Source organism: Ovis aries, chromosome 15 (assembly GCF_016772045.2).
Source record: "Ovis aries strain OAR_USU_Benz2616 breed Rambouillet chromosome 15, ARS-UI_Ramb_v3.0, whole genome shotgun sequence".
Classification (NCBI taxonomy): domain Eukaryota; kingdom Metazoa; phylum Chordata; class Mammalia; order Artiodactyla; family Bovidae; genus Ovis; species Ovis aries.
The window spans coordinates 49835993-49862765 of record NC_056068.1 but is presented as its reverse complement, the minus strand read 5'-3'; the positions used below and the strand labels follow the sequence as shown (position 1 = coordinate 49862765).

The 26773-nt window shown below is 41.0% G+C and overlaps 1 protein-coding gene across 5 annotated transcripts in view; it reads left to right on the top strand.

The window, feature by feature from the left end:
• STIM1 (stromal interaction molecule 1) overlaps positions 1 to 26773 on the top strand; it is a 195599-nt gene that overhangs the window by 121834 nt on the left and 46992 nt on the right. For all 5 annotated transcript variants that reach the window (XM_004016270.5, XM_004016271.5, XM_012095960.4 and 2 more), the window contains exon 3: positions 19442 to 19556. In XM_004016270.5, coding sequence (XP_004016319.2) covers positions 19442 to 19556 — 115 coding nt within the window. The remainder of the gene's footprint in view (positions 1 to 19441; positions 19557 to 26773) is intronic.

Sequence of the window (26773 nt, the reverse complement as noted above, 5' to 3'; positions counted from 1 at the left end):
AAGGAGCACTCGTAGAATGTACCAAGTCCTCTGCCGGCTGAGTACATACACAGTTTCATTTACTTCTCAGCCACTCCAAGAGCTAGGCTTTATTAACTCTGTATAGAGATGATGACATGATAAGAGAGTGGCCTACCTTCACTTGCTAAAGTGAATTCTGACCTGCCTATCAGTGCTCCTGCAGTCTGACTTTAGCTCACCTGACTAGTCCTTGTTACCCTGCTCTCTCTTACTCTATGCTGCAGCCGTCTCAAACATGCTCCTAGTATCGCTATGCCTTTGCTCCAGATAAATCCTCATCTGGGTATCATTCTGTCGCCTAGTTTTACCTGTGAGAATTCCACTTGTCCACCAAAGGCCTAGATCAGGATTTTTCAGCTGCAAGCATTATTGACATTTTGGGCCAGATAGTAGGATATTTAGCACCATCCCTACACACTGGCCGCTAATAGCAGCCACTGTGTTTCCAACCCCACCAAATTGTGATAACCCAAAACTTTTTTTTATCACCAATTGTCAATTGGCTTCTCATGTGGTGCAGTGGTAAAGAATCTGCCTGCCAGTGCAGGAGACGAGAGAGATGAGGGTTCAATCTCTGGGTTGGAAAGATCCCCTGAAGGAGGAAATGGCAATCTGCTCCAGTATTCTTGCCTGGAAATTTTCCATGGGCAGAGAAGCCTGATGGGCTGCAGTCTATGCGGACACCACTGAGCAACTGAGCACATGTCAGTTGCTCTGGGGGATAGAATTTCTCCCAGTTGAGAACTGCTGGCTCTAGATTAAATGTTCCCTCCAAGAAATCCTATTTGTTCCCCTACATTGGGAAGTAATCCTTCCTCTCCCATGCTCCAGAGTACTGGGTGTGAAGCCCTTATCTGCATATTGCTCTGCTCCATATTGTAATTAGTTGGGTTCATCTGTCTGTCTTCCAGATTGTGAGTGCCTCCAATAACAGGAACCAGGTCTCATCCATCACTGCTTCTCCCATAGTGCTTGTCGCAGGGCCTTACACACAAAGGTGATGAGTTATGTGTTTTTTAATTTGAAAGCGAAGATCCTATCTTATTGCTGTGTGCTCCTTAAATTGTTTCTCTGGGGCAGAGTGAGAGTATAGAGTTAGCTGGTCAATGATATGGGGGACAGGGTGCTTCTGACTTGTGAGTTCCTGGCCGGAACTAACCTAAGTCAATGGTGGGCTGTGTCTAGGAGTTGCTAGGGTCTGGGCTCCAGACGTGTTTGTGACCCCTTCCTTGCCCCTCTGCCCTGTTCTGTGAATCACATACAGAATCTGAATGGAGGTAAAATCACTATAGTCAAAACATTAGGAAAGACTTAGAGAAAGACATACAAGAGGGCTATTGTTTAAGAAAGGAAGATACTGAGACTGCTAAAAGGCTGTGTGACTGAGCAAAGAAATGCGCAGGCACTGGAGCAAGAAAAATGGGGGTTTCAGGTTTACTTTCACCAATCAATAGTTGCATGACCTTGGCAAGTTCTCTGTAAGCTTACGTTTCCTAGCTGTCAAATAGGGATAGTAATCCTTACCTAGAAAGATTATGGCAGAGATGGAATGACCTCATGTATAGGGAGTGCCCAGCCTGTGGCTTAGTTGCCAGCAGTTGTACTACTACTTCTTTTTCAACTCTTACACGGCTGTGATGTGTTTGGATGGTGCTGGGTACTTTGCTCACATCATCTTTACAAGAAACCTCTACTGTGGGGTGGATAGTAATTTTTCCATACAACTGGTAAGGAAACTGAGACTGAAGTAGCTCATAGTTATCCATTTTTTAGGGGTTATTGAAACTCAGATCTGCCTCAGGCTGATGAGAGTATTTCAGACTTGTGATTGTACACCTCTGTGATTTTGCTAAAAACCCTTGAGTTGTATACTAAGTTGACAATGAATTATAACTCAGTGAAGATGTTAAAAAAGTAAAAGTGTCACTACATTGGTTGAAGTAGTGGTCACCTCCTACTTGCCTTTCTGTAGCCCAACCCATAAGAATCCCTAGGGCTCTGTAAAAAAAAAAAAACACATTGAAAACCCTGTTGACTTCCATCTTTATTTCTCCCACTCCTTACTTTGACAGATATGCAGAGGTGCTTCCAAGTCCAAATTACCATGGTTTCTGGAAGCAGAGATCCCTGGTTAGCTAGCTGACAGCTAAGTTGCCTCTTTCTAGGCAGGCGTAGATGGCTTTGAGGACACCAGACTGAAGAGCCTTTGGGAGAATTCCTTTCCCTCTTCCTCCTGCCCTCTGTCCCTTCATTTCTCTTTTTTGGTAGTTGTTCTAGGGAAGCTAAGGGAGAACCCTGGTAATAATTCCCTCTCACCCACAGACCAGGGACCCGAATCAAATTCCAGCCCCTTATCATATGGAACTCCATAAGGGGAGATGTCAAAGGCAGCTGGCTAATTATCCCCAGTTTTATTTTTCCTGAGTTTGCCTTGTGTTCAGGGCCTTCCTCTAATTTCTACTGCTGCTACCATGCTGCCCCTCAGAAGCAGAGTTCTCCCCTGGACCCAGTCCTGAACATGGATTTCCTTGTTTCCTCTTGGAACAATTTTGACAGCCTGAAGTTTGTTTGTTTGTTTGTTTACATTTACTACGTGTAAAGTAGGGCAGAAGAAAATAACCACACACAATTATTTAAATAACCTCAGCATAAGTTTTGATGTATACCTTTCTGTTGCTGCAGTTCTTTTTCTTTGAACTAAAGGACTGTTACAGTATGGAGGCACCCTGTGGGTTTTTTGCCTTCTAGCTCCCCGCCTATCTCCTGATGCAGTCACCATCTTATCTCCTGCCTTGTGGAACATGCTGACCCCTGCCCTTAATTCGGACAGAGCACAAACTGAAGTCTGCTTGGGTCCTTTCGACAGAACAGAGATAATGAATAAGTGAATGGTATCATTCATCAGGTGAAACCTGCTCTTTCGGCTAGGGAAAGGACCTATCCTTGTTTTCCTTGTAAATACCTACTTAATGGATGGCTGTAGCATTCACTTACCAGGGCTGGCTCACAGTCAGCTTCCAGGCTGCAGCCCCACTGAGTCCAAATTCTGTGGCCTTTCTCTAACTTTGATGAGGGCTTCTTGGTGTTTTTGTGGGTTTCTGAGAGTATTTGGAAATTGACTTTTAAAAAGCCTAAACATGAACTTTTGGAGTCTGACCTGAGTTCACATGCAAGCTTGCCAGTGTACTAGCTGTATGACCAAGTAATTTGGAGGCTCACTTGCCTCATCTGTAGAATAGAATAGAGATGAAAATAAGATACTCTTTGCCATTCTTAAGCCCTTAGGCTAATGAGAGAGGCAGATATGTAAACTGGCAATGACAACATCACATCTTCAGGGCTGTAATGGTGGCGTGCACAGGAGACTGTGGGAATTTCAAGAGGAATAGGGGTGAGGTAATCTAACATGTGCTGGTGTAGCAGAAGACACATTGTCAGCCAGCACTCAGGGAAGGGTAGCTGTTGCTAGACAAGCTGAGCTACACATCCGAGGGAGTAGGCATCGTTTGCAATCTGTCCCAGCGCCTTAGCCAGATACAGGGTGAAGCAGCAGCTCCCCCAGATGGCTTCGCTCATGTTTCCAGGAAAACCCAGACGGTGGTTTGCTTTGATAGATAGGGAAATTCTTTCTCACCAAGCAGACTGTTGTTTTCCTTCCTTCCGTCTTTGTTGGTGAGTCTGCTTTGTCTGTTCTGGATGGCAGTCCTGCTAATGGCAGGGGTTAGTTGTAAGGCTTCTCTGTGGGTGTCTATATATGTGTATATGTCTGTCTGTGCCATTGTGTGTGTATACATCATTTTGTGCCTTTCTGTATCTGTATGTGTCTTTTTGTATTTAGGTGTGTCTGTGTGCATATGAAGGCTTCCCTGGTGCTGTGTATAAGAAGTGGAGGAGGGGAGGAATACTGAGCCAAGGAAGGAGCTGAGAGAAGACACATAAACCAGGTCAAAGATGAAGCAAAAGATTAGGAGAGAAAGATGAGGGTGCAGTACAGTGTGCAGGACTTGGGGGTAAACAGGGACCCGAAGATGCTGCCAGTCCAGGCAGGATCTGGGCCCTGTAACGTGGCAGTAGAATGCAAGGGTGGTCTACGGCCAAAAACGGTCAAGCCGGAGGAGAGAGAAAAGTTCTGTTTCAAGTATTAAGTAAGCTTCTGGATCTTCCTGTCTGCGGAGGAATTGGCCACTGGTTTCCAAGGCCCTGCTTGTCTTCATACCTGATTGGTGTTTGTGTTGATGCCAGCCTCTCTGTGCATGTCTGTATCTACGTGTGCGTCACATTCAGTGTACCTAAGTGCATTAGAAACAACTGGTTTCCAGTGCAGTGTCTCATTCACTTGAGGGACCCAGGATCACCACCACCCCCTTTATTTGTTCTTGTGTTCCCCACCCTTTTTTTCCTGTCTTCCTTCTCTAGGTATATTTACTGTCTGCTCTGTGCTGGATGCTGAGTATGCAAAGACTGATGAGGAAGACAACTTTTCTACCTGCAGAGAGCTCACATATTAGTGAGGCAGAAAGACTGTGTGTTCAATCCTAGTAGGTATTGTGGTGAGAGATGAGCACTGCATGATCTGTAAACACAGAATAGGGAATTTAACCCATTCTAGGATGCCAGGAAAGATGACTCAGAAGAGATGATGCCTGAGATGAACAGGAGTTAACCTGGGGATGAGAAGAGTATATAGCAAGTGGAGGAATGAGTATGATGTCCTTAGGGATCTGTGACTCAGTGGTTCTTTTACTGTGAGCATAGAAAGTAATGGTGGAGCAGGGAGGGAGAGGCTGAAAATGTGGTTGGAGACGCAGGCATGAGCCAGCCAGATTTTAGCCATACTGAGAAACTTGGATTTCATCCCAAAGATGATGAGCTTGAAGGATTTTAAACAGAGATGGCTCTAATTCTGACTGGAGGTATGTCAGGAGCAGGCCTTGCTGAGCAGGTAAAACTGGAACTTGGTCTTTTAAAGGAGAGCAGAGTTTACCAATGAAGAAAGAAGGAGGAGCATTCCACGAAAGAAGAACTTTGTGAGTTAAGGCAGGAGGCAAAAAAACAGGGACACTTCCTTCAAGAGGACGGTGTCTAGGGAATAGTCTCTTCATCTACAAGACAGTGATACTAGTAATATCAATACATCCCATTAATTGCTGGCATAAGGCTCAAGTAAGATAATGGATGTAAAGAAGCATCTGTAAACCGTAATGCAGTGTGAACATTTCAATAGTGGTAGTTATTACCCAGCTTGTCCTCTTCCCCCTCAGTGCCCAGCAGCATCAGGCCCTTGCAAGTGTAGGTCAGATAGGCATGCACCTCAGCAACATGGCATGACTGGTGAGAACCAGGCTCTGTGTCACCTAGCAGTCCTGCATCTCGAGGAGGAAGGGCTGAGATTAGAAGCTGCTGGAACTCAGAGGCTGAGTGCTGGTTCACTCAGGATGCATCATTTCTCACAGTGTGAGCCAAGCGACCCAGCTTCAGAATAGTCAAACATTCATGAAGCACCTTCTACGTGTAGGAAGTGTGAGGGACTGTGCCTTCCACGATCTCACTGTCTCCCCATTGTAACTGTGAGGTCATCTACATTTTGCAGGCTTAAAGTGATGTGGTGAGTAAGTGGTTCCGATGGGATTCGAGTCTGTATCTGTGAGATTTTTTTCCCCATATGTCCCTTCACAAGCCTTCTGATGTCTCTGGGTGGTGAGGAGCTCCCTGGTTAGTTCAGTGGAAAACTGTGAGGTCTCAGGCGGTGTGGGGTTAAGAGGATTGGAGAGGTGTTTCTCTGGGATTGAACCATAGCCCTTTCCTCCACACAGGACAGTAGTTCTTGCCTTCAAAGACTGACTTTCCGCCATATATCTGACTCATCCAGGTGCTTTTCAGCATGATTAATTCTTGTGTCCTCAGATCCCAGCACAGGACATGACACGTGGTCACTGCTCAGTAAATGCTGGTTGGGCAAATGAATGAGCAAATGCCTCTTAATAGAGGCTTCCTATTTTCACTCCTCCCTTCTGCCTTCTCTTGTGGTACCATCATGCTCTAATATGAGATTTGTTCTTAAGGATTTCTTTTTTTAATATTGTTAGAATTAAGAGCCAGAGCATTCTTGAAAAGGGGACATGAATTTGCCTTACTCTTTTATATTCTCTGTTCCCAAGCCTTTTCCTCTACCTACTCACTGCCCAACGGTGATTGGCCATTATAAGGAACACATGAGCCCTAAACTCTTACCAAGTTGGTATGAGTTGGTGTTCTATTTTGGAAATGGGGTCCAGGAGGTTTTCCTGCTGTTGAGTGCTTGGCTGGGTTTGTATTTCCCAGGGTCTTGGAAAGCCACGCATAGGGGTGGTAGTGTTTTGGGGAGAAAACTGAAAAGGAAATAAAAATTGACTCTTGTTCATGGGGATTGTTAAGGGAGAGAAACTTCCTTAGTGCTCGAAGCCATAATGGAGGGAGAACTAGGTGCATTCAGTCCAGGGGCATCTCTACGACCCCCTTCCTGGTTTTTATAGCGTTTGCAAACTAAGAATAACGTCTACATTTTTTGAATAGTTGGGGGAAAACACCCATGGAAGAATTTTATGACATGTGAAATTTATATGAAATTCAGATTTCGGTGTCCATAAGTAAAGATTCATTGGCACAGAACCACTCTTACTCATTTACATCTTGTCCCTGGCTACTTTCACGGAAGAAAAGAGTTGAGTAGTTGTAACTGAGACTGTATGACTCACCAAGTCTAAAATATTTACTGTCTGATCCTTTACAAAAAAGTTTGCCTGGCCCCTGGTTGAACCTACCATTTAAAAAAAATCAGCTTTATTGGGCTATAATTCACATACTGTACTCATTTAAAATATATAATTTAATGGTTATTTATGGACTTCCCTGGTGGCTCAGATGTTAAAGCATCTGCCTGCAATGTGGGAGACCCGGGTTTGATTCCTTGGTTGGGAAGATCCTCTGGAGAAGGAATGGCAACCCACTCCAAGTACTCTTGCCTGGAAAATCCCATGGACAGAGGAGCGTTGTAGGCTACAGTCCATGGGGTTGTAAAGAGTCGGAATATATTCACAGATATATGCAACTATCACCAGAGTCCATTTTTGAACATTTTTGTCACCTCAGAGAGAAAACCAGTACACTTTAGCTATTGTCCTCCTGCCTCCTAGTCCCCTAATCTTAATGTATTTTCTGTCTCTGAAGAGTTGCTTATTCTAGACATTTCATATTTGAGTCATGTAATATGTGGTTCTTTGTGACTGGCTTATTTCACTCAATATAATGTTTTCCAGGTTCATCCATGTTGTAGCATATATCAGAACTTCATTCCTTTTTATGGCTAAATAATATTCTGTTGTATGGACGTGCTACATTTTGCTATTCACTCATCAGTTGATGGACATTTGAGTTGTTTCTACCTTTTGGCTGTTATGAATAATTCTGCCGTCGTGCAGTTTTTTGTGGACAGATTTTTACTTTTATTTAAAATTTTAAAAAGTTTTGTATTATTGTTATTTTGGCCATGCCTTACAACTTCTGGGATCTTAGTTCCCCACACAGAGATAGAACCCAGGCCGTGACAGTGAAAGCACACAGTCCTTACCGCTGGACTAGCAGAGGATTCCCAGTGGACAGATGTTTTTATTTCTCTTGAATGTATCCTTAGGAGTGGAATTGCTGGGTCTAGGTCATATAGTAATTCTATGTTTACCCTTTGAGGAACTACCAGACTTTTTCCAAAGTGTCACTGAATATTGTTACATTCATGTCAGCAGTGCATGAGGGTTCTAATTTCTCCATATCCTCACTAACACTTGTTTTTATCTGATTTTTAAAATTATAGCTATCCTAGTGGATGTGAAATAATATCTCATTATGGTTTTGATTTGCAAAATTTTTTCGTATGCTTATTGATCATTTGTATATCTTCTTTTGAGAAATTAAAAAAAATTATTTCATATTGGGCATAGTTGATTAAAAATTTTGTATTTCAGGTATACAGCAAACTGAGTTAAACATATAATGTGTCAACTGTTTTTCAGATTCTTTTCTTATTTAGGTTATTTCATAATATTGAGCAGAGTTTCTTATGCTATACTATAGATCCTTATTGGTTATCTGTTTTAAATATAGCAGTGTGCTTGCCAATCCCAAACTCCCAATCTATCCCCCACCAAGCCTTCTCACCTGGTAACTGTAAATTCATTCTCTAAGTCTGTGAGTCTGTTTCTGTTTTGTTAATAACTTCATTTGTTTAATTTTTTTTAGATTGTGCATGTAAATGATATTATATTTGTCTTTCTCTGTATGACTTACTTCACTCAGTATTGAATATGATAATCTTCAGGTCCATCCATGTTTTATTCATATCCTTTTCCTAGTTTTTAATTGAGCTATTTGTCTTTTTATTATTGAGTTGTAAAAATTCTTTTTACATTGTAGATACAAGTCCCTTATCCCTTATGAGGTACATCATCTGCAAATATTTACCCCGTTCTAAGGTTAACTGTTCACTTCCGTGATGGTGTCTTTTGAGGCACAAAAATTTTAAACTTCAGTGAAGTCCAGTTTAATTTTTTTTTTGTAATTGTTGTATGCTTTTGATGTCATATCTAAGAATCCATTGCCAAATCCAAGATCATGGTGATTTACCTTGATCTTTTCTTCTAAGAATTTTAAAGGTGTCTGAAGCTTGCCATGACCCAAACTAGGTTCTAAATATCACATCATCCAAAACCTGTTCTTTCCTCAACCTCATCATCTCAGTTGAGGGCAACTCCAGTGTTTCCATTGCGTGGGCCAAAAAATATTATGAATCATCCATTAATTCCTCTCACACACCATATCCATTGATGATAAATCCAGTGGGTTCTACCTTCAGAATGTGTCCAAAGTTTATTCATTTCTCACCACTACTCCCCTGCAGGCACTGAGATGCAACAGCCTCCTAACAAATCACCATGTCTATAATCTATTCTCAGTGTAGAAGCCAGAGAGCTTTAAAAAAATGTAAACAAGATCATTTCACTCCTCTGCTCAAAACGCTGTTATAGCCTTGTTTCTCCTTTAGTGTGAAAGCCAAAGTTAACACAAGAGTCAGCAAGGTCCTATGTGACCTGACTCCCACTTATCGTTAGGATCTTTTCCTCTTTATATATCTCCCTTATTATTATTATTATTATTATTTTGTTAAGCATGAACTTCCCTGGTGGCTCAGATGGTAAAGCATCTGCCTACAATGTGGGAGACCCAGGTTCGATCCCTGGGTTGGGAAGATCCTCTGGAGAAGGAAGTGGCAACCCACTCCAGTACTCTTGCCTGGAAAATCCCATGGACAGAGGAGCGTTGTAGGCCACAGTCCATGGGGTCGCAAAGAGTTGGACATGACTGAGCGACTTCACTTTCACTTTCTTAGTTTTTTACTCCAGTCACACTCCATGCTGTTTCTCAAACATTCCTTTTTATTTTTTTTCCCTATCTTAGGGCTCTAACCTCTGTCTGAAATAGTCCTCTCCCAGATATCCTCTTTGATAAGTTCCTCATGTTTCCAAATATTTTGTGTTTTCTCATTCTTCTTATTAGTGAGGTCTTTCTCAGACAATGCTACTTAATAATGAAGTCTGCAAGTATACCCCATTTCTGGCACCTTGGTCATTGTTATACTTTTTAATAAATGTTATACATATATATACATACTTTTTTTATACATTAGACTTTTTTTGTTTGTTTGCCAGCTTTTATTTTTAAGGATATAATCCCCTTCTGAATTGTATCATTTAATCCAAAAGGGCAAGGGAGCTATTTTGTTTATTGCTAAGTCCCTGGTACCTAAAACAGTGTCTGGCTCAGTGCTGCTCATTGTATATTAATAGTGCCTGCTCAATATATATTAAGAGAATGAATGAATTTATTTTAAAAAAAATCTTTTTTTTTTTAATGTGGATTCAAATGACTATCTGGCATCCCTTACTTACCTTAAGATCTTCCTTCAAGGTTTTTTATAAGGTATGTCATCTAGCAATGAATTTTTCAGTGTTTGTTTTCCTTTATTATGCCTTTGCTTTTAAAAGATAGTTTTGCTGAATGCAGGATTCTTGGTTGACAGTTTTTTCTCTCAGCACTTTAAACTTGCAATCCCACTGCCTTCTAGCATCAATTATTTTTTTTGTTGTTGTTGTTGTATTGGAGTATAACTGGTTTAGCAATGTTGTGATCATTGCAGGTGGACAGCAAAAGGACTCAGCCATACATATATATGTATCTAGTCTCTCCCAAACTCCCCTCTCATCCAGGCTGCCACATAACATTGAGCAGAACTCCTTGTGCTATACAGTAGGTCCTTGTTGGTTATCCATTTTAAATATGGCAGAGTGTACCTGTCCATCCCAAGCTCCCTAACTATCCCTTTCCCTTATCCTTCCCCCTCCTGGGAATCATAAATTTGTTCTCTGTGAATCTGTTTCATAAATAAGTTCACTTGTATTATTTCTTTTTAGATTCTGCATATAAGGGATGTGATACAGTATTTCTCCTTCTCTGTCTGATTTACTTCACTCTGTATGACGATCTATAAGTCCATCCATCTTGCTACAAATGAGTTATTTCATCCTTTTTAATGACTGAGTAATATTCCATTGCATATACGTACCACATCTTTTTTATCCATTTCTCTGTCAGTGGACATTTAGGTTGTTAACGTGTACTGACTGTTGTAAACAGTGCTGCAGTGAACATTGGGGTATATGTATGCTTTTGGACCATGTTTTTTCTGTGGATATATAGCATCTATTGTTTTTGATGAGAAGTAGGCTGTTGATTTTATTTAACTTCCTTGATGTGTAATGATTTTTTTTTTTTTTTTTTTGCTGCTTTTAAGATTTTCTCTTTGCCTTTGGCTTTTAACATTTTCTGTGATGTGTCTGTTTGTGAGTCTCTTTGCATTTATCCTATTCTCTCAGTCGGTAAAGAATTTGCCTGCAGTGCAGGAGACCCGGGTTTGATCCCTGTGTTGGGAAGATCCCCTGGAGAAGGAAATGGCAACCCACTCCAGTATCCTTGCCTGGAAAATCTCATGGACAGAGGAAACCTGGTGGATTGCAGTCCATGGGGTCGCAAAGAGTCGGGCACGACTGAGCGACTAACACACACACACAGAAGTTTGTTGAACTTTCTGGATGACTAGATTAATGCTTTTCAATAAACTTGGGAAATTCTCAGGTGTTATTTTTTTGTATTGGGTTGGCCAAAAAGTTTGTTTGGTTTTCCTGTGCTTTGGAAAAGCCCTAATTTTTTTCCCTGCTGCTTTCTCTTCATCCTCTCCTTTTTCTTTTGGCCAAGTTCTGTGGCTTTCAGGATCTCATTTTCCTCATCAGGGATTGAACCCAGGCCACAGCAGTGAAAGTGCAGAATCCTAACCACTAGGCCACCAGGGAACTCCCCATCCTCACCTTTTGATCCTTCCATTATGCGTGTGAGCAAAGTGGTATTCCACATTCCTCTGAAACTGTTCATTTTTCTCATCCCTTTTTCCTGTCTGTTTTTTTGGATTGTGTAATAGTCTCTTTTAGTCCATCATCAGATTTGCTACTTCTGTCTTTTGCTGGTTCAGAGCTGCTGTTGAGCTCTTCTGAAATTTTCATTTCAGTTATTGTATTTTTCAACTCTACTGCATCCCTTTGGTTCTTTTTTGTAATTTCTATCTGTTAATATTCCTTATTTAATGTGGCATTGTTATCACACATTCCCTTACTTCTTTACTTATGGTTTACTTTTGTCTTTGAACATGTTTATAGTGTTTACTTTGAAGCCTTTTTCTGTTAAGTTTAAAATTTGGTTGCTCTCACAATTTCTGTTGTGTGCTTTTTTCCTGGTGTATGGGTCACACTGCCTTGTTATTTTGCATGCCATATATATATATATATATATATATGGGGTGGGGGAGAAAGAGATATCTATATATGTATGGGGTCCTCAGGTAGTGCTGCTGCTGCTGCTGCTAAGTCACTTCAGTCATGTCCAACTCTGTGCGACCCCATAGATGGCAGCCCACCAGGCTCCCCCGTCCCTGGGATTCTCCAGGCAAGAACACTGGAGTGGGTTGCCATTTCCTTCTCCAATGCATGAAAGTGAAAAGTGAAAGTGAAGTCGCTTAGTCGTGTCCGACCCTCAGCGACCCCATGGACTGCAGCCTACCAGGCTTCTCCATCCATGGGATTTTCCAGGCAAGAGTACTGGAGTGGGGTGCCGTTGCCGTCTCTGTCAGGTAGTGCTAGTGGTAAAGAACCTGCCTGCCAATGTAGGAGACATAAGAAATGATGTGAGGCTTAAACAGTATTGAGTACTGCCCTGCTAGAGTTAATTGTATACAGGTTCTAGGAAAAATAAAAGATGCTGGAGGCTTAAAAAAAGAAATGTGAGGTCAAACCCTGGATTGATAAGATCCCTTGGAGGAAAGCACACTCCAGTATTCCTGGAGAATCCCATGGACAGAGGAGCCTGGCAGGCTATAGTCCATGGGGTTGCAAAGAGTCGGACACAATTGAGGCAATTTAGCATGCACACATACACACACATATACATACATGCACAATATATATGTTGTTAGTGGATATTTTGATAGTATACTGTAGCAACTCTGGCTACAACTCCCAACTCCTCTGAGGCTTATTATTATTTACTTGTTTATTTGTTTGGTGACTAGAAAGATTATTTCAGTGGTCTGTTCCCACCACCTCCTTATAATGTGAAGCCTCTGATGTTGCTTCTCAGCGGGTACAGCCTTGGATATGCCTGCAGTCACTTTGAATGGCAGTGGTTTTGGCAGGGCTGTCTTTGACTATCTTTTCCTGGCCACACTCAGCTGTTAAGTGCTCTTAGTTGTCATTTGATTATTACTCTGTTGCTTTCAACAATGCCCTGGGGCAGAAGTTTTCTCCACAGACTGATCCAACCATATCAGAGCTCCTTTGAAAGGATAGTTCCTGAGATCAGTGTTAGAGATTTGTTCCTAATCCAAGGGGGCTCCTCCCAGCTGTCTCTTTTCCTTGTTCTCATCAGCAAATTCTTTAGCCTACAGTTTAACCTATATCTCTAATGAATCCACCCATCTCCTCTCAGTTGCCTTTCACCACAATTTTCACTGTTTTTCAGAGAGCCCTTAGTATTGAACTCTTCACATTCTGTTGCAAATAAAATAATTTCCTTTGGGGAGAGGTTAAAAAAACTCTGTTTAAACCCTGCTTCTCCCACCAGGGAAAATCTCTGAGCTATGGTTCTGGAGTTGAAGGTCAGTTGATAATGGCTTCTCTTTGACACCCCCACCTTAGTAGCTAAGCATTTGATGGAAGGGTGGCAGTACCCTTCTTGGCTTACCTCTCCCAGAGTATAATTGCTGTCTTATAAGCTAGGAAAATGGCAATCAACTCCCCAATATCCTCCGTGGCTCTGCATCCAAGGTGAAGTCCCTGCCCCATATGTGGGACCTAGGTGGAAGTAATGGAGGAGCCTGGTGGGCTGCCGTCCATGGGGTCGCTAAGAGTTGGACACGACTGAGCGACTTCACTTTCATGCATCAGAGAAGGAAATGGCAACCCACTCCAGTGTTCTTGCCTGGAGAATCCCAGGGACAGGGGAGCCTGGTGGGCTGCTGTCCATGGGGTTGCACAGAGTCAGATATGACTAAAGCGACTTAGCAGCCGCAGCAGCAGCAGGTGGAAGTAGGGAGGCCCACTTCTTAGCTGGATTCACCTAGAACTTAGCTTTAGCAACAGGTAACTGAAGATGGGAGGAGACATGCTGCCATCTGCTTCTCTTAAGCAGATAGCCCTCCAACTGGGAGCCTGGGGAAGAGGGAGCCTTCTGTTCTTGGCTGCACCAGTCTGGAATGGAGTTTCTGTTTTACTGATTTGAAAGTGGGGAGGAAGAGAGAAAGCAAGTGTTAATTAAAATACTACAGACTGTCACTCTTCTTCCTGAGTTTTAGTAGATCTTGAGCGAATGTTTCTTCATTTGCTGTATGCCCTAGGACCATTTCTAGAGACTTTAAATGATTGCTGTTAGAAAGTAATTTTTGCCACTTTTACTGGAGAGTGGGTCTGTGGAGCTCCTTACACTGTCAAGCCAAAAGTCCCCTCTAACACATCAGTTTTTAAAAAGTCTTACCCATAGCACATTCTGTACCCTGCTGTGTATTCATCCTATATAAATATAGCAGTGGTGGTTTAGTTGCTAAGTTGTATCCAACTCTCACGACCTCATGGACTGTAAAGCCCCTTAGGCTTCTGTGTCCATGGGATTTCCCAGGCAAGAATACTGGAGTGAGTTGCGATTTCCTTCTCCAGGGGATCTTCCTAACCCAGGGATCAAATCCAGGTAATCCTGCATTGCAGGCAGTCTCCTGCATTGCAGGCTGATTTACCCACTGAGCCACCAGGGAAGCCCAAATATAGCAGAATTGATCCCAATTAAGAAAATAATCCTTTCTCTCTGGGGAAATATTTTTAGTGATCCATCTTCATCCCCCTCTCATAAGAATCCCCAGGCAGTAGTCCTTGGCTTGTTTTTGGATACTTTGGTCCCGATAGTTTTCAAGACTGGAGATGTTAGTATTTATTAGTCTTTACCATTCTGGCCAGGTACTTAGCAAGTTGCAACTTTAGATGCTACCTCTAAGGTTTGATCTGCATCATATGACCAATGTCATGGCCTGAGGACATCAAGGAGAATTCCATGACAAGGACTAAACTATATTATTGACCTCAGAGAGATTCTATATTCCTGCATGTATGCTGGGTGCTAGATATATGGAAGTAAAAGGAAAGGTGAAGTTGCTGCCTAGAAGATGTTCCCCTGGTTGTGGAAATATCTGTGTAAACAGATAAGGATATAAAAAGGATAAGTGGATATTATGATGGAGTCACAGAAGAGGAAGAGTTAAGTTAGTTTTACCCATGTACAGGGTTGCTTATGTGTCATTTGAATCTGAAAAGATGATTTGGAATGCTTAGCAGGAGAGTGTTTTAGCTAAGGGAATAGTATGTGCAAAGATGTGAGAACTGCCAAGAGCCTGGTACTTTCAGGGAATTGCAAGTATTTCATTATCACTTGGGATGGGAAGAAGTGACAGTTGATATGGCAAATAAGGCAGGGAGGGTCTTGCCAAGGTTGTGAAATTTCTATTTTAAATGGAGTTAAAGCTTTCAAAGTAAGAATCATTGAATAAAATAGAAAGGGACTTATAAGGCAGTAGATTACAGTGCCTTGTCTATTGCTGATTGCTTGGCACATGGTCCTAATATATTGAACAGCAAGCACTTAGGAACTGTCTGTCTTCTACCTCTTCTGTGTCTTCTTTACACATGAGAGATCAGCATCATTGTAATAGTAGGCTCCAGAATTGAATGTTCTTAGTATCCTTATATTCCTCTTATAGTATTTTAAATGTATTAATATTTAGTGGAGCTCAGTTCATACATATGAGAGCTTATTTTGTGCCAGGTACTATTCTAAGTTCTTTATGTGAATTAATCCATTTATAATACCGTTTATAATACTGGCTCCAGAGAGATGCTCATTCAGTTATTTAATAACAACATACCCTGCTCTGTGCCAGGCTCTATGCCTGGAGATTGGCTTACAGAGCTGAATTACTTATTTATTTAGGTGTTCCAGAGAATTTGCAAGGTGCTGGATAAAGAGATAAATGACAAATAAAATACAGTTTCTATATTTGAGTTGCTTAGGGGGAGTAAAAGGGGAGTAATTAAATAGCAATTATGGTATAATGGGATAAGTACTGTCACAGATGTATGACCCTGAGAACTAAGAGAACAAATAGGATAGGGCAATTAACTTGCTTGGGAGAGATCTGGAAAACTTCACAGAAGCAGAGACTTTTTCTTCAGCAGATGGAAGAGGAGATATATATTAAATGGAGCACCTTGTGTAAAAGCTTAGAAGTATAAAGGAGCATGGTTTGTTCAAGTAACCTGAAGTGGCTTGATGTATCTAGAGCAAATGTTAGCAGACTTTTTCTATAAATGGCCAGATAGTCAATATTTTAGGCTTTACTGTCCATATAGTCTCTGTCACAACGATTCAGTTCTGCCTTTGAAGCATGAAAGCAACTGTGGACAGTGCATAAATGAATGATGTCTGTATTCCAATAAAACTTTATTTAAAAAAACAAGCAGCAAGATGGATTTGGCCCACGATTGTAGTTTCCCGACCCCTGGCCTGGAGTATAGATGTCTGGTAGGGAGGGAGAATGGCTAGGAAACTGACTGAGAAGTTACTCTATGGGCCAGATTGGAACAGGCCTTGAATGTAAGCCCAAGAAGCTAGGGCTTTATCCTGGAGTTTATGGGGAGTCATGGGGTTTTAAGTAGGTATGTTGGTATAATTAGATTTATATACTTTACAAATCTCCTTTTGGTGAGTATGGTAGCCGGGCTGATAGGAGTAAGACTAGATGTATAAAGGTGAGTGAGAAATGACTGCCTTCTCCCTTACTTTGAGCAATAGCTTCTGGCCTCACTGAGAACAGATACTTTATCCCGACATGTTCACGTCCTAGCAATCAGTACCAATGGTGTGCAGAGCTGTTGTAACTAAAATGTGGGTCCTTGCTAGGTATTCAAGGGGTAAACAAGAGTTGGGAAGCTTCTCAGACCTGAGGTATGTGTGTTGTGGGTTATTAACATTGTATGTATGGAGAAGTGAGAGGGCAGGTGGTGTGGTGTGGTTTGGGAAACATGGAGGGTGAGAAGTGGGGAACAAGGTGAAAAGGGGAAGGAGGAGAATTGCTTCCAGGGAAGAACCCAGGAGGCCTGCCTGATTCCTGCACCCAGTGATGTGCTGCTGCTCTTCCAGCTTTACCTCTTTGAATTCTGTTCCCTGATGAAGCTGGATGGACCTATTTTGATGGGAATTCTGGAGAGATGTCTCCCTTCCTGTCTGCTCTCACCCACACCCCTTCACTACTGCTTCACTTGGGATGGGGTTGCATGCTTTGTGCCACTGCCAGGGAAATCACTTTTCTGAGCTCACAGAACTAAATATACCTAGTGACAGCTGGTCCCTTGGCTCTTCAGATAGCTGCTGAGCTGCAGCTCTAGCCAGTGCTGCGTTCCGCTTGGTGAGGCAGAACTCTCACGGAGCCTCTTAGACCTTCCTGACAGAAGAGCTGCTTGTTCTGAGTCTGAGATAGTAAATCCTTGTGTGGGAGCTGAGAATTGCCTCTTTGGTTTTGTTTTTGCCTTTTTGTTGCTTTTAAACTTTGTCTTAAATTAGACTGTAGCTATTAGCTGAATGTGGGACAGTTCAGAGTGATATGGGATAATGCCTTCTTCAAGTATACTGGACATCAGAGTTCTGGCTCTATACAACATTTCCCAATGCTGTGTTTATAGCTAGGTAATTGGGACTGTCTATCAAAGGGTATACAGTTTGATAGGGGAGATAGACCCATAACAAGACTGAAGAAGGTATACACAGGGGCCGTGGGAGCACAGAAGTATCATCTTTGATCAAGAAGCCCTCATTGTCTTCCTCAGTACCCACTCCCCCACCTCTGCTGCTGCTGCTGCTAAGTCGCTTCAGTCGTGTCTGACTCTGTGTGACCCCATAGACGGCAGCCCACCAGGCTCCCCTGTCCCTGGGATTCTCCAGGCAAGAACACTGGAGTGGGTTGCCATTTCATTCTCCAATGCATGAGAGTGAAAAGTGAAAAGTGAAAGTGAAGTCGCTCAGTCGTGTCTGACTCTTAGCGACCCCATGGACTTCAGCCCACCAGGCTCCTCCGTCCATGGGATTTTCCAGGCAAGAGTACTGGAGTGGGGTGCCATTGCCTTCTCCATCCCCCATCTCTAAGCTGCCCCAACTGTGACATCATATTGTTTGATATGGACAGTTAATTTTTTCTTAATTTTAAGTAAAATTTAAACAAAAGCATCTGTATAAAATTTTGCATTATAATAACTAATTTTTAATGAGCAATCTACATAAAAACAATGTACTCGCTATACAAGCAGTCTTATGACAAGTCCCTTAGCCACCACCCTCCCTTCCCATCAAACTGCAGCCCTTAAGCCTCTCCTAAATGAAATTCTAGAGTTGTCACTGGAGTTCAGTGTTCTTAGAACTTTAGGTTGTTTTTTTAAAGAGAGTTGGACTTTTTGGGTGAAATTTGACTTTTTAAGTACAGTTTCAATTTATAAAATGCTCTGTGGGCTATTAAAAGACATGTGCAAAGGCATTTTATGACTTCTGCAAACATGACTTATTTAATCCTTACCGCACTCAAGTGAGAGGGATAATTAGCCCTGATTTTGAGAGGAAAACAGGCTCAGAGATGCTGAGTTGCTTGCCCCAAAGTCACACAGGAAATGGTCTGTTTACTTTTATTTACAGTATGCTCCTTTCCTTTCCTTAAGGCTTGATGGTTGCAGCCCCACTTCTTTGTTCTCTAAAGAGGTTCCACTCAGCATCTGGCCCTTCCTTTAGGTATAGCTTCCATCAGCCTACATTCGTCACTTGACCCCCTCTTCTTGCACAGCTCCTCTGTGTCCACTTGGCATCAGGTGAAGTAACTAAAAAACTGGGGGCTAGAATAACCTAAAATCTCAATCACTCACTTGTCTGATTCCTGGGCTGGAAGACTCAGACATCTGGGCCTGCTCAGGCATCGCTAGCTCTCTGTAGTCTCTGCAAATGACCTCTCTAGAATGACAGATCAGGGTGGCCAGGCTTCTTACATGTTGGCTCAGTGCTCCCAAGGCATGTGTCCCAAAAGGGAGTGAGCCAGGTGGAATCTGTACTGCCTTTTCTAACCTAGCCTGGGAAATCATTCGACATCATTGCTGCCACATTCTGTTTTTCAGAAGATGAGTCACTAATGTCAGTCTGTGTTCAAGGGGAGAGTTCAGCTTTTGTGGGAGGATTGTCAAAGACTTGGGGACATATTTTAAAATCTTCACAGCAAGTAATTTAATCTCTTTAAACTTAATGTTTTGAGGCAAAATTTGGGAGCAAATTGTGTTCATGTAGGGTATTACTGTTCTCATTTGTAAAATAGGTATGATATAATCCATTGGTTGTGAAGATTAAATGAGAAAATAGAAGCTCTTGGAATGTTGCTTAGTGTATAAATAAGCGCTCAAAAAGTTGTTAATTCCTCTTCCTTTTTCCATGAGTAAAAAATATGAGGAAGGAATTTCTTATATTTTTTTCTTGAGTGAAACATGTAACAAAGAAGAAAAGGCAGTCTGGTTGGCAAGTAGGACATATTCCCATGGAAGGACACGTAGATGATGTGATACACTTGTACATCTGGCAGATGGGATGTGCTGTGACCTGTGATGAGATCTTAGTGGGGTGATGCCCAGGGGTCTCTTGTGACTTGTGTGCTTTTCCCTTGCAGTTCCTGAGGGAAGACCTCAATTACCATGACCCAACAGTGAAACACAGCACCTTCCATGGTGAGGATAAGCTAATCAGCGTGGAGGACCTGTGGAAGGCATGGAAGTCTTCAGAAGGTAATTAATAGCTTGGTTGTCAATGCTAGTTCCTGGAAGGTTTAGAGAAGAGAGAAGAAGATGGGTAGCAGTTTGGCTTTAAAAGGACATGAGTAAAAATGCTTAGTAAAGAGCAAACTACTGAAATGGTTCTATGTCCAGTCACTCAAAAGAGACTGTATCAAGACTGAATAACACTGAGTAGAGTCACTCTGTTGAGAATGGGGAAAGATGCTCCAAAGAGAGTTGGGTTTGTTCTTTAGCAGAATTCTTATTGAAAACCATCCTATTTCCCTACCCCTATCTTCACCAGCTCCCCACATCCCCCAGAGGAATCCCCCAGCTTTGGCTGCTTCATCTCCAGAGACAGGGAGCCTGCTGGCTTTTTGAAGCAGCCCTTTTCTTCTGAAGATCCCCACTTGGTCCTGGCTCTGCTGAGTCCTGGATGATTCAAAGGTTGGGTCAAAGTACAGTTAAGACTCTCTCTTGAGTCTTCTCTTCCAGGTAAAACAGACCTAGTTAGAAGAAAGCATTTCCCCCCCCAATCCTACTCTTCATCTTGGTCTCCTTCTTGTAGATACTTGCATTAATGTCTTTCTTAGATCATGGCTCCTAGAGCTGGACGCAGACCCGCAGGTGTAGTTTGATTAGCACAGAGATGCCCTGTGTGTCTGTTCATGCAGTCTGATTAGCTGCTGGTATCTTTAGCAGTCATGTCACTCTGCAGACTCATGCTGAACTTGTTAAAGCTTTAGATATTTAGATCCTTTTCTTGTGTAAGACTGCTAAACTATGACTCTGTGCTCAGTCTCTCAGTCATGTCTGACTCTTTGTGACCCGCTGGACTGTAGCTCGCCAGGCTCCTCTGTCCATGGAATTTTCCAAGCAAGAATACTGGAGTGGGTTGCTATGCCCTCCTCCAGGGGATCTTCCTGACCCAGGAATTGAACTCGAATCTCTTACATCTCCTTTATTGGCAGGTGGCTTCTTTACTCCTGGGCCACTTGGGAAACCCCGCTAAACTAAGAGTACCTTTTCTTGGGGGAGGGGTTGTTTTTCCTAGAGCCTTTGCTTCAGAATTCCAAATGAAAGGGCATGTCTAACTGTGTGAGGCTTGACAGGGAAGGGAAAAAAAAGTGCTTTAGCCTCCTTTCCATTTGTGTCTGTGGCTAGAGTGTCCTTTGATATTGAACAAGAATGGAAGCAATCTTCCCTTGGCTCTCTGAGGGTAGGTCTTGATGCTAAGAAGAATTAAACGTAAATGACCACCAGTGTCCCTGGTTTTTCAGATGAGGAACCTTAGGCCTAGATTTATAAAGTTATTTGTTCATTGTATTTAGTAAATAGTGGAGCCAGGACTTAGACCTGGGTCTTCTGCTCTCTAGGCCATTGTTTTTCCATACCACTTTGGTTGAGAGCACTGATCTGGCTGTAGAGAAGATCAGTTTTGGTAGGAATGAGGCACTGTCTATTTTTGTTTAAATTCTTACCTAGGATTATGGAATTTCAGTTCTTGAAGGGATCATCTATAATGTAGATGGAAAACAGTAGATTTAAACAGTAAGACCTAGATGCTAATCTTGATTGTAGGATGGACAGGCTGATACTTCCTGTTAACTCTATTTTTTAAAAAATCAGTTTAGAAGAATCATAACTTAGCTATATACATAGCTTACTGGAAATCATTAGAAGTTGAGTTCCTTGGGGTGCTTTTGTTTAATAGCTCCTGAGCAAGTCAGAGAGATCAAGCACAGAAATGATCTTTGGAATGATACCAGCACCGCCAGGAAAAATCTTCTAACACTATTATTTAATTTTAGTTTTCTTCTTTTCTGTAATAACTTGAGGCCATGGCGCCTGGGTTTTAAGAGTGGGTGTCATAAGTAAGAACTTAGAATGAAGGATGGCAGGGAGAACATTCCTGGCCTTCTCTAAAAGCCACAGAGAAGAACTGGGAAGGGAAAGTGACCAAGAGAGTGCAGCAGCAGAGGGACTGAACCATAATATTAAAAAACAGCTCAAGGCAATTTTCTGGTAAGAACTTTATTTCTGAACTTAGCAACTAATTGGAACACTTCCAAACATGTTCTAAATGACAGGAAGATGGAAGACGATGAAGTGAGTTTTTAAGAGTTGGTACCCATCACTGATGAGCAGAGAAAAACATTTCATTGCAGTGATGTTGCTCATAGCTAAGCTAGAAATGATACATACAGACAATTTTTGGATTTGCTCACCATGTGTCATTCCTGATGGTTTGACAAACTAAAAGTGAGAATCTTATGTACGATTTCTCCAAACAATTTGTTTCATTATTCCAAGTTAAAGCTCCTAATTTCTCTGGAGTTACAATTTCCAGGGCTACAGAAAGCATGTGCTATTCTGGCACTGGCTCAAAGTTGCTGGCCTGGGTTTTGCTAGATGATGTAGTTATCAGCAGTGGTCATTTCTATTCAGAACATTAGCTGACTAATGTTACTACCATCTATGTGATTAGTGGTGTTAACATTTTCTGACTAATGTTGGAGCCAGTCTTTTCTCTGTTATTTAGATTTAAGCCAAAAAGCCTGGTAATTTCTACATTAGCCAGCTCTGAACTTTAATAATAAAAACAATAACAACTAAAAACCTGACATTTAACATGTGCTAGGACCGAAGCGACTTAGCAGCAGCAGCAGCAGGCAATGTTCTGAGTGCTTTACGTATATTAACTCATTTATTTCTTACAAAAAGCTTATGAAGTACACTTATTACAATTGTCTCCATTTACAGATGAGGAAGATGAAGCAGAGAGAGTCATTAAGTGAAATAATGTAATGCAGTTTTGTTATTCACTATCCAGGGTTAGTGCAGACTTCATAAGAAAAGGGCACAGTACCTAACAAGACTACTCTCACTTCAGACACCAAACTATTAATAGCTGTAAGCTTTAGGTATTTCCAGACCACCTGTGCTCTGACTAACTGGCTACAAAAGCAGGAGTTCCCACAATCCCCTCAGGTTTAATAATTTACTAAATGACTGTCAGGATTCAGGGAAGTGGTATGCCTATGATTATAATTTTATTATAAAGGATAAAAATTAGGACTAGCAAAAGAAAGACAGACACCCATATGGCAAGGTCTCATAGGGTCCTGAACGTGGAGCTTCTGTGCCCTCTCCCCATGGAATCAGAACATATCACCCTCCTGGCACATGAGTCATAATGCAGCCATGAAGCTCAGCTAAGCTTCATTGTCCAGAGTTTTTATTGGGTTCTCCTATAATATAAGCATGATTGATTGACACACACGATTGAATTCAATCTCTAGCTCCCTGTTCCTCCCCAGAGGTTGGGCTGATATCACTTGGCTCAAAGTCCCAATCCTCTAGTCACATGGTTGATCTTTCTGGTGACCAGCCCCCATCCAGAGTTCTCTTATTAGCATGAACTCAAGTGTGATCCAGGGCCCACCACAAATAACAGAGATACTCCTATCATCAAGGGAATTGACCTTAAGATAAAAAACAACCAAATTCTTTATTATACACAACTAAGTCATTAAGTAAGGGAGAGCTGAACTGGTAGGGCTGAGGAAGAGTTGAGAACAAGGGCAACTCCAGGGATCCCAGCAGCCAGGACTGGGGAATTGGCCTCTTCTAACTGGTAACTCTCATATGACTCAGCTATATTCTTTTTTCATCTCTAAGTGTCTGACTCTAAGTTCAAGAGTCAGATATGGTGGAGGGAGAATCAGACTGGCATAGTTTGGATCACAGACTTATGTATGATAGTGATAGTGAGAGAGTATGTGTGTGGGTTTGGGGGAGCGGTGCTGGAGGGTGCTGTAAATTCGAATCCCTTTAAGATCCTTGAGGTAAGGGGAGGGGCAGTTCTTTAATGGAAGAGAAGCTGAGTGAATTTTGTAGCATCTTTGAGAAATAGAATTGTTGTTTGTTTGTTTGCGCCAGTGAAAACAGTAACTATGCCCTTTGTAGTGAGGGGAGGCATTGACCCAAGAGAATTACCTTCGGAAGCGTGGCTTTCATTCTTTAAACAAAGTGTGCTGTTTTACTATTTCTTCTCCCCTTTCCTGAACATGAGGTTTAAAAAGATGTTATCTGTTGGACAAAGCATATTTCATAATAATTTCTTTACCCATTTTTATGGATCAAAAGCACCTTAACTATCAACTTTGATTCTAACTAAGGAATATAATTCCAGATAAAAGCAAAAGAACTTGGTATTCTAGTATCACTCAGAACTTTGTCTTGAGAGGATGTTTGTTTTCTACTAGGCTTTTGGAAATAAGAAAATAAGCTGACTGTCTTCCTGTTCTATCCGTGCTGTTCATTGTAGGACAGGAGTTTTTACAGGAACAGTAGAACAATATTGGAGAACCAGAAGGGTTTCAGGAAGAAAACTCAGCAGAACTGGCCTCTCTGTTGACATAACACAGGGGACCAGGTGGCACTGGAATTTAGCATAAACCATTTCAGAAGTCAGATCAATATAAAAGAGCAGACATCCCCTTTTTGCTTTTACATAAACCCGGCAAGAGATCTATTTATTCTGTTCTTTTAGCTATTTAAAAATTACTTTGCTAAGTGAATCTTCAAGTCATTTAGTTAAATTCCTCAACCATTAGTTGTTTGTTGCTACATTTTTTGGGGAAAAAAGATACACTTGGCTTTTTCTTTCTCTTACATTCTTTCAGAATATATAAATATATAAATATAAAATGACTGTGATAAGTGTTAAATCACTGCATCAATGCTGGTTGTATTTTTTATCTAAAAAAAATTGAACAAACCACAGTAATTTTCTATTTATATTAATAGCCACTTGAGGGTAAAAATGTCCTACTTGTAACCCCATTTAATAAAGGAAACTGAGCATCTCTCACCTGTTTCTGTTCCCAAGTCCAGAGGATTCTACCACTTTAATATATTTTATGTGCATTTCCTATGATACTGTTTTGGCTCAACTACCTCTTCTGAAGGGGATTTATTGAGTTGTAATTAACAATAAAATAAGGTATAGTTAAAGGGTACAGTTTTAGAAGTTTTGGCTCATGTATACAACTGTGAAACCATCACCACAATCAAGATAGTGAATATATTCATCACCCTTACAATTTTTCTCACAGTCCTTTGTGATCTTTCCTTTCCTACCTCTCAGACAACTACTGATCTTCTTTCAGTCACTATAGGCTTGTTTGCATTTTATAGAATTTTCCATACATGGAGTCATATAATAAATATTTAAATATGTACTTCTTTCACTTAGCGTAGTTGTTTTGAGATTCATTCATATTGTTGAATATATAAATATTTTATTTATTTTTATTGCTAAATAGTATAACAGTCCATTTTCTAAATATCCCACAATTTATTTATTCATTCACCTACTGATAGACATTTGAGTTATATCCAGTTTTCAGTTCTTATAAATAAAGCTTCTGTGAACATTCACATACAAGTTTTTCTATGGACATATTTTCTCTTCTCTTAGGTAAGCATCTAGGAGTGAAATGGCTAGATCATTTGGTAGGTATTATTTTTAAAAAACTATCAGATTGTCTTCAAAGTAGTTGTATCATTATACATTCCCACCAGTAGTGTACGACTTGCAGTTCTTCCACATCCTTGCTAGCACTCGGTATGATCAGTCTTTCTTTTTTCTTTTTTTAAAATATTTATTTATTTGGCTGTGCTGGGTCTTAGTTGCGGAACATGGAATCTTCAGTTGTAGCATGCGAACTGTTAGCGGCGGCATGTGGGATCTAGTTCCTTGACCAGGGATTGAACCCTGGGCCCCCTACCATAAGAGCTTGGAGTCTTAGCCTCTGGACCACCAGGGAAGTTCCTGGTCAGTCTTTTAAATTTTAGCTATTCTAACAGTATAGTGTTGTCTCCATAGTGATTTTATTTTGCATTTTCCTGATGATTAATGATATTGGGCATCTTTTTATGTCCTAAAGTTGCTATTCACATATCTTCTTTGGTGAATTATCTGTCCAAATTGTATGTCTCTATTTTAATTGGCTTGTGGGTTTGTTTTTTTTTATTGTTGAGATTTAAGAGTCCTTTATATATTCTGGATATAAATCGTTTATGAAAAAAAATCCTTTATAAGATGTATGCTTTGTAAAGATTTTCTCCAGTCTATGGTTTGTCTTATCATCCTCTTAACAGTATCTTTTAAAGAGCAGAAAGTTTTACTTTTTCTGAACTTCAGTTTATCAGTTAGTTCTTTTATGGATCATGCTTTTGGTGTCATTCGTAAGAAATTTTTGCTTAACCCACACTTATGCAAGCATTTTCTACTATATTTCTTTCTAGAAGTTTTATAGTTTTAGGTTTTACATTTAGGCTTATGATCTGTTTTGTATTAATTTTTGTATATGGTGTTAAGTATGGATTTTAGTTATTTTTGTGCTTATGGATGTCCTAATTGTTCTAGAACCATTTGTTGAAAATTCTGTCTTTTCTCCACTGCACGTTGCCTTGCACTTTTGGTATAAAATCAGTTGTCCATATAAGTGTGGGTTTACCTATGGACTCTGTTCTGTCTACTGATCTATTTGTCTTTATGTCAGTACAATGGTATTTTGATTACAGTAGTCTTATAGTAATTCTTTCAGTCAGATAGGTGTTAGTCCTCCAGCTTTGTTTTTCTTTTTCAAAATTGTTTTGGCTGTTTGTCCTCAATTCAGCTTGTCAATTTCTTAAAAAAAAAAAAAATCTCTATGGGATTTTATCTGTAGATCAGTTTGTAAGAGCTGACATCTTAACAACATTTAGTTTTCTGACCTATGGACAGAGTATATTGCTACATTTGTTTAGGAGGTACATTTTCTCTCAGTATGTTTCAAAAACTTAATTAATTAATTTGGTTGTGCTGGGTCTTAGTTGTGGCATGTGGGATCTAGTTCCCTGACCAAGAATTGAATCCGGGCCCCCTATATTGGGAGCTCAGAATCTTAGCCATTAGACCATCAGGGAAGTCCCTCTCAGGATCAGTTTGCAGGATACAAATCTTTCATATCTTTAGTTGGATTTATTTCTAAGTATTTCACAGGTTTTGGTTGTATTGTGACTAGTATTTTTTAAATTGTGGTAAAATATACATAACATAAATTTTACTATCGTGTGTGCGTATGCTCAGTCATTCAGTCATGTCTGACTCTTTGCGAACCCTTAGACTGTAGCTTCCCAGGCTTCTCTGTCCATGAAATTTTCCAGGCAAGAATACT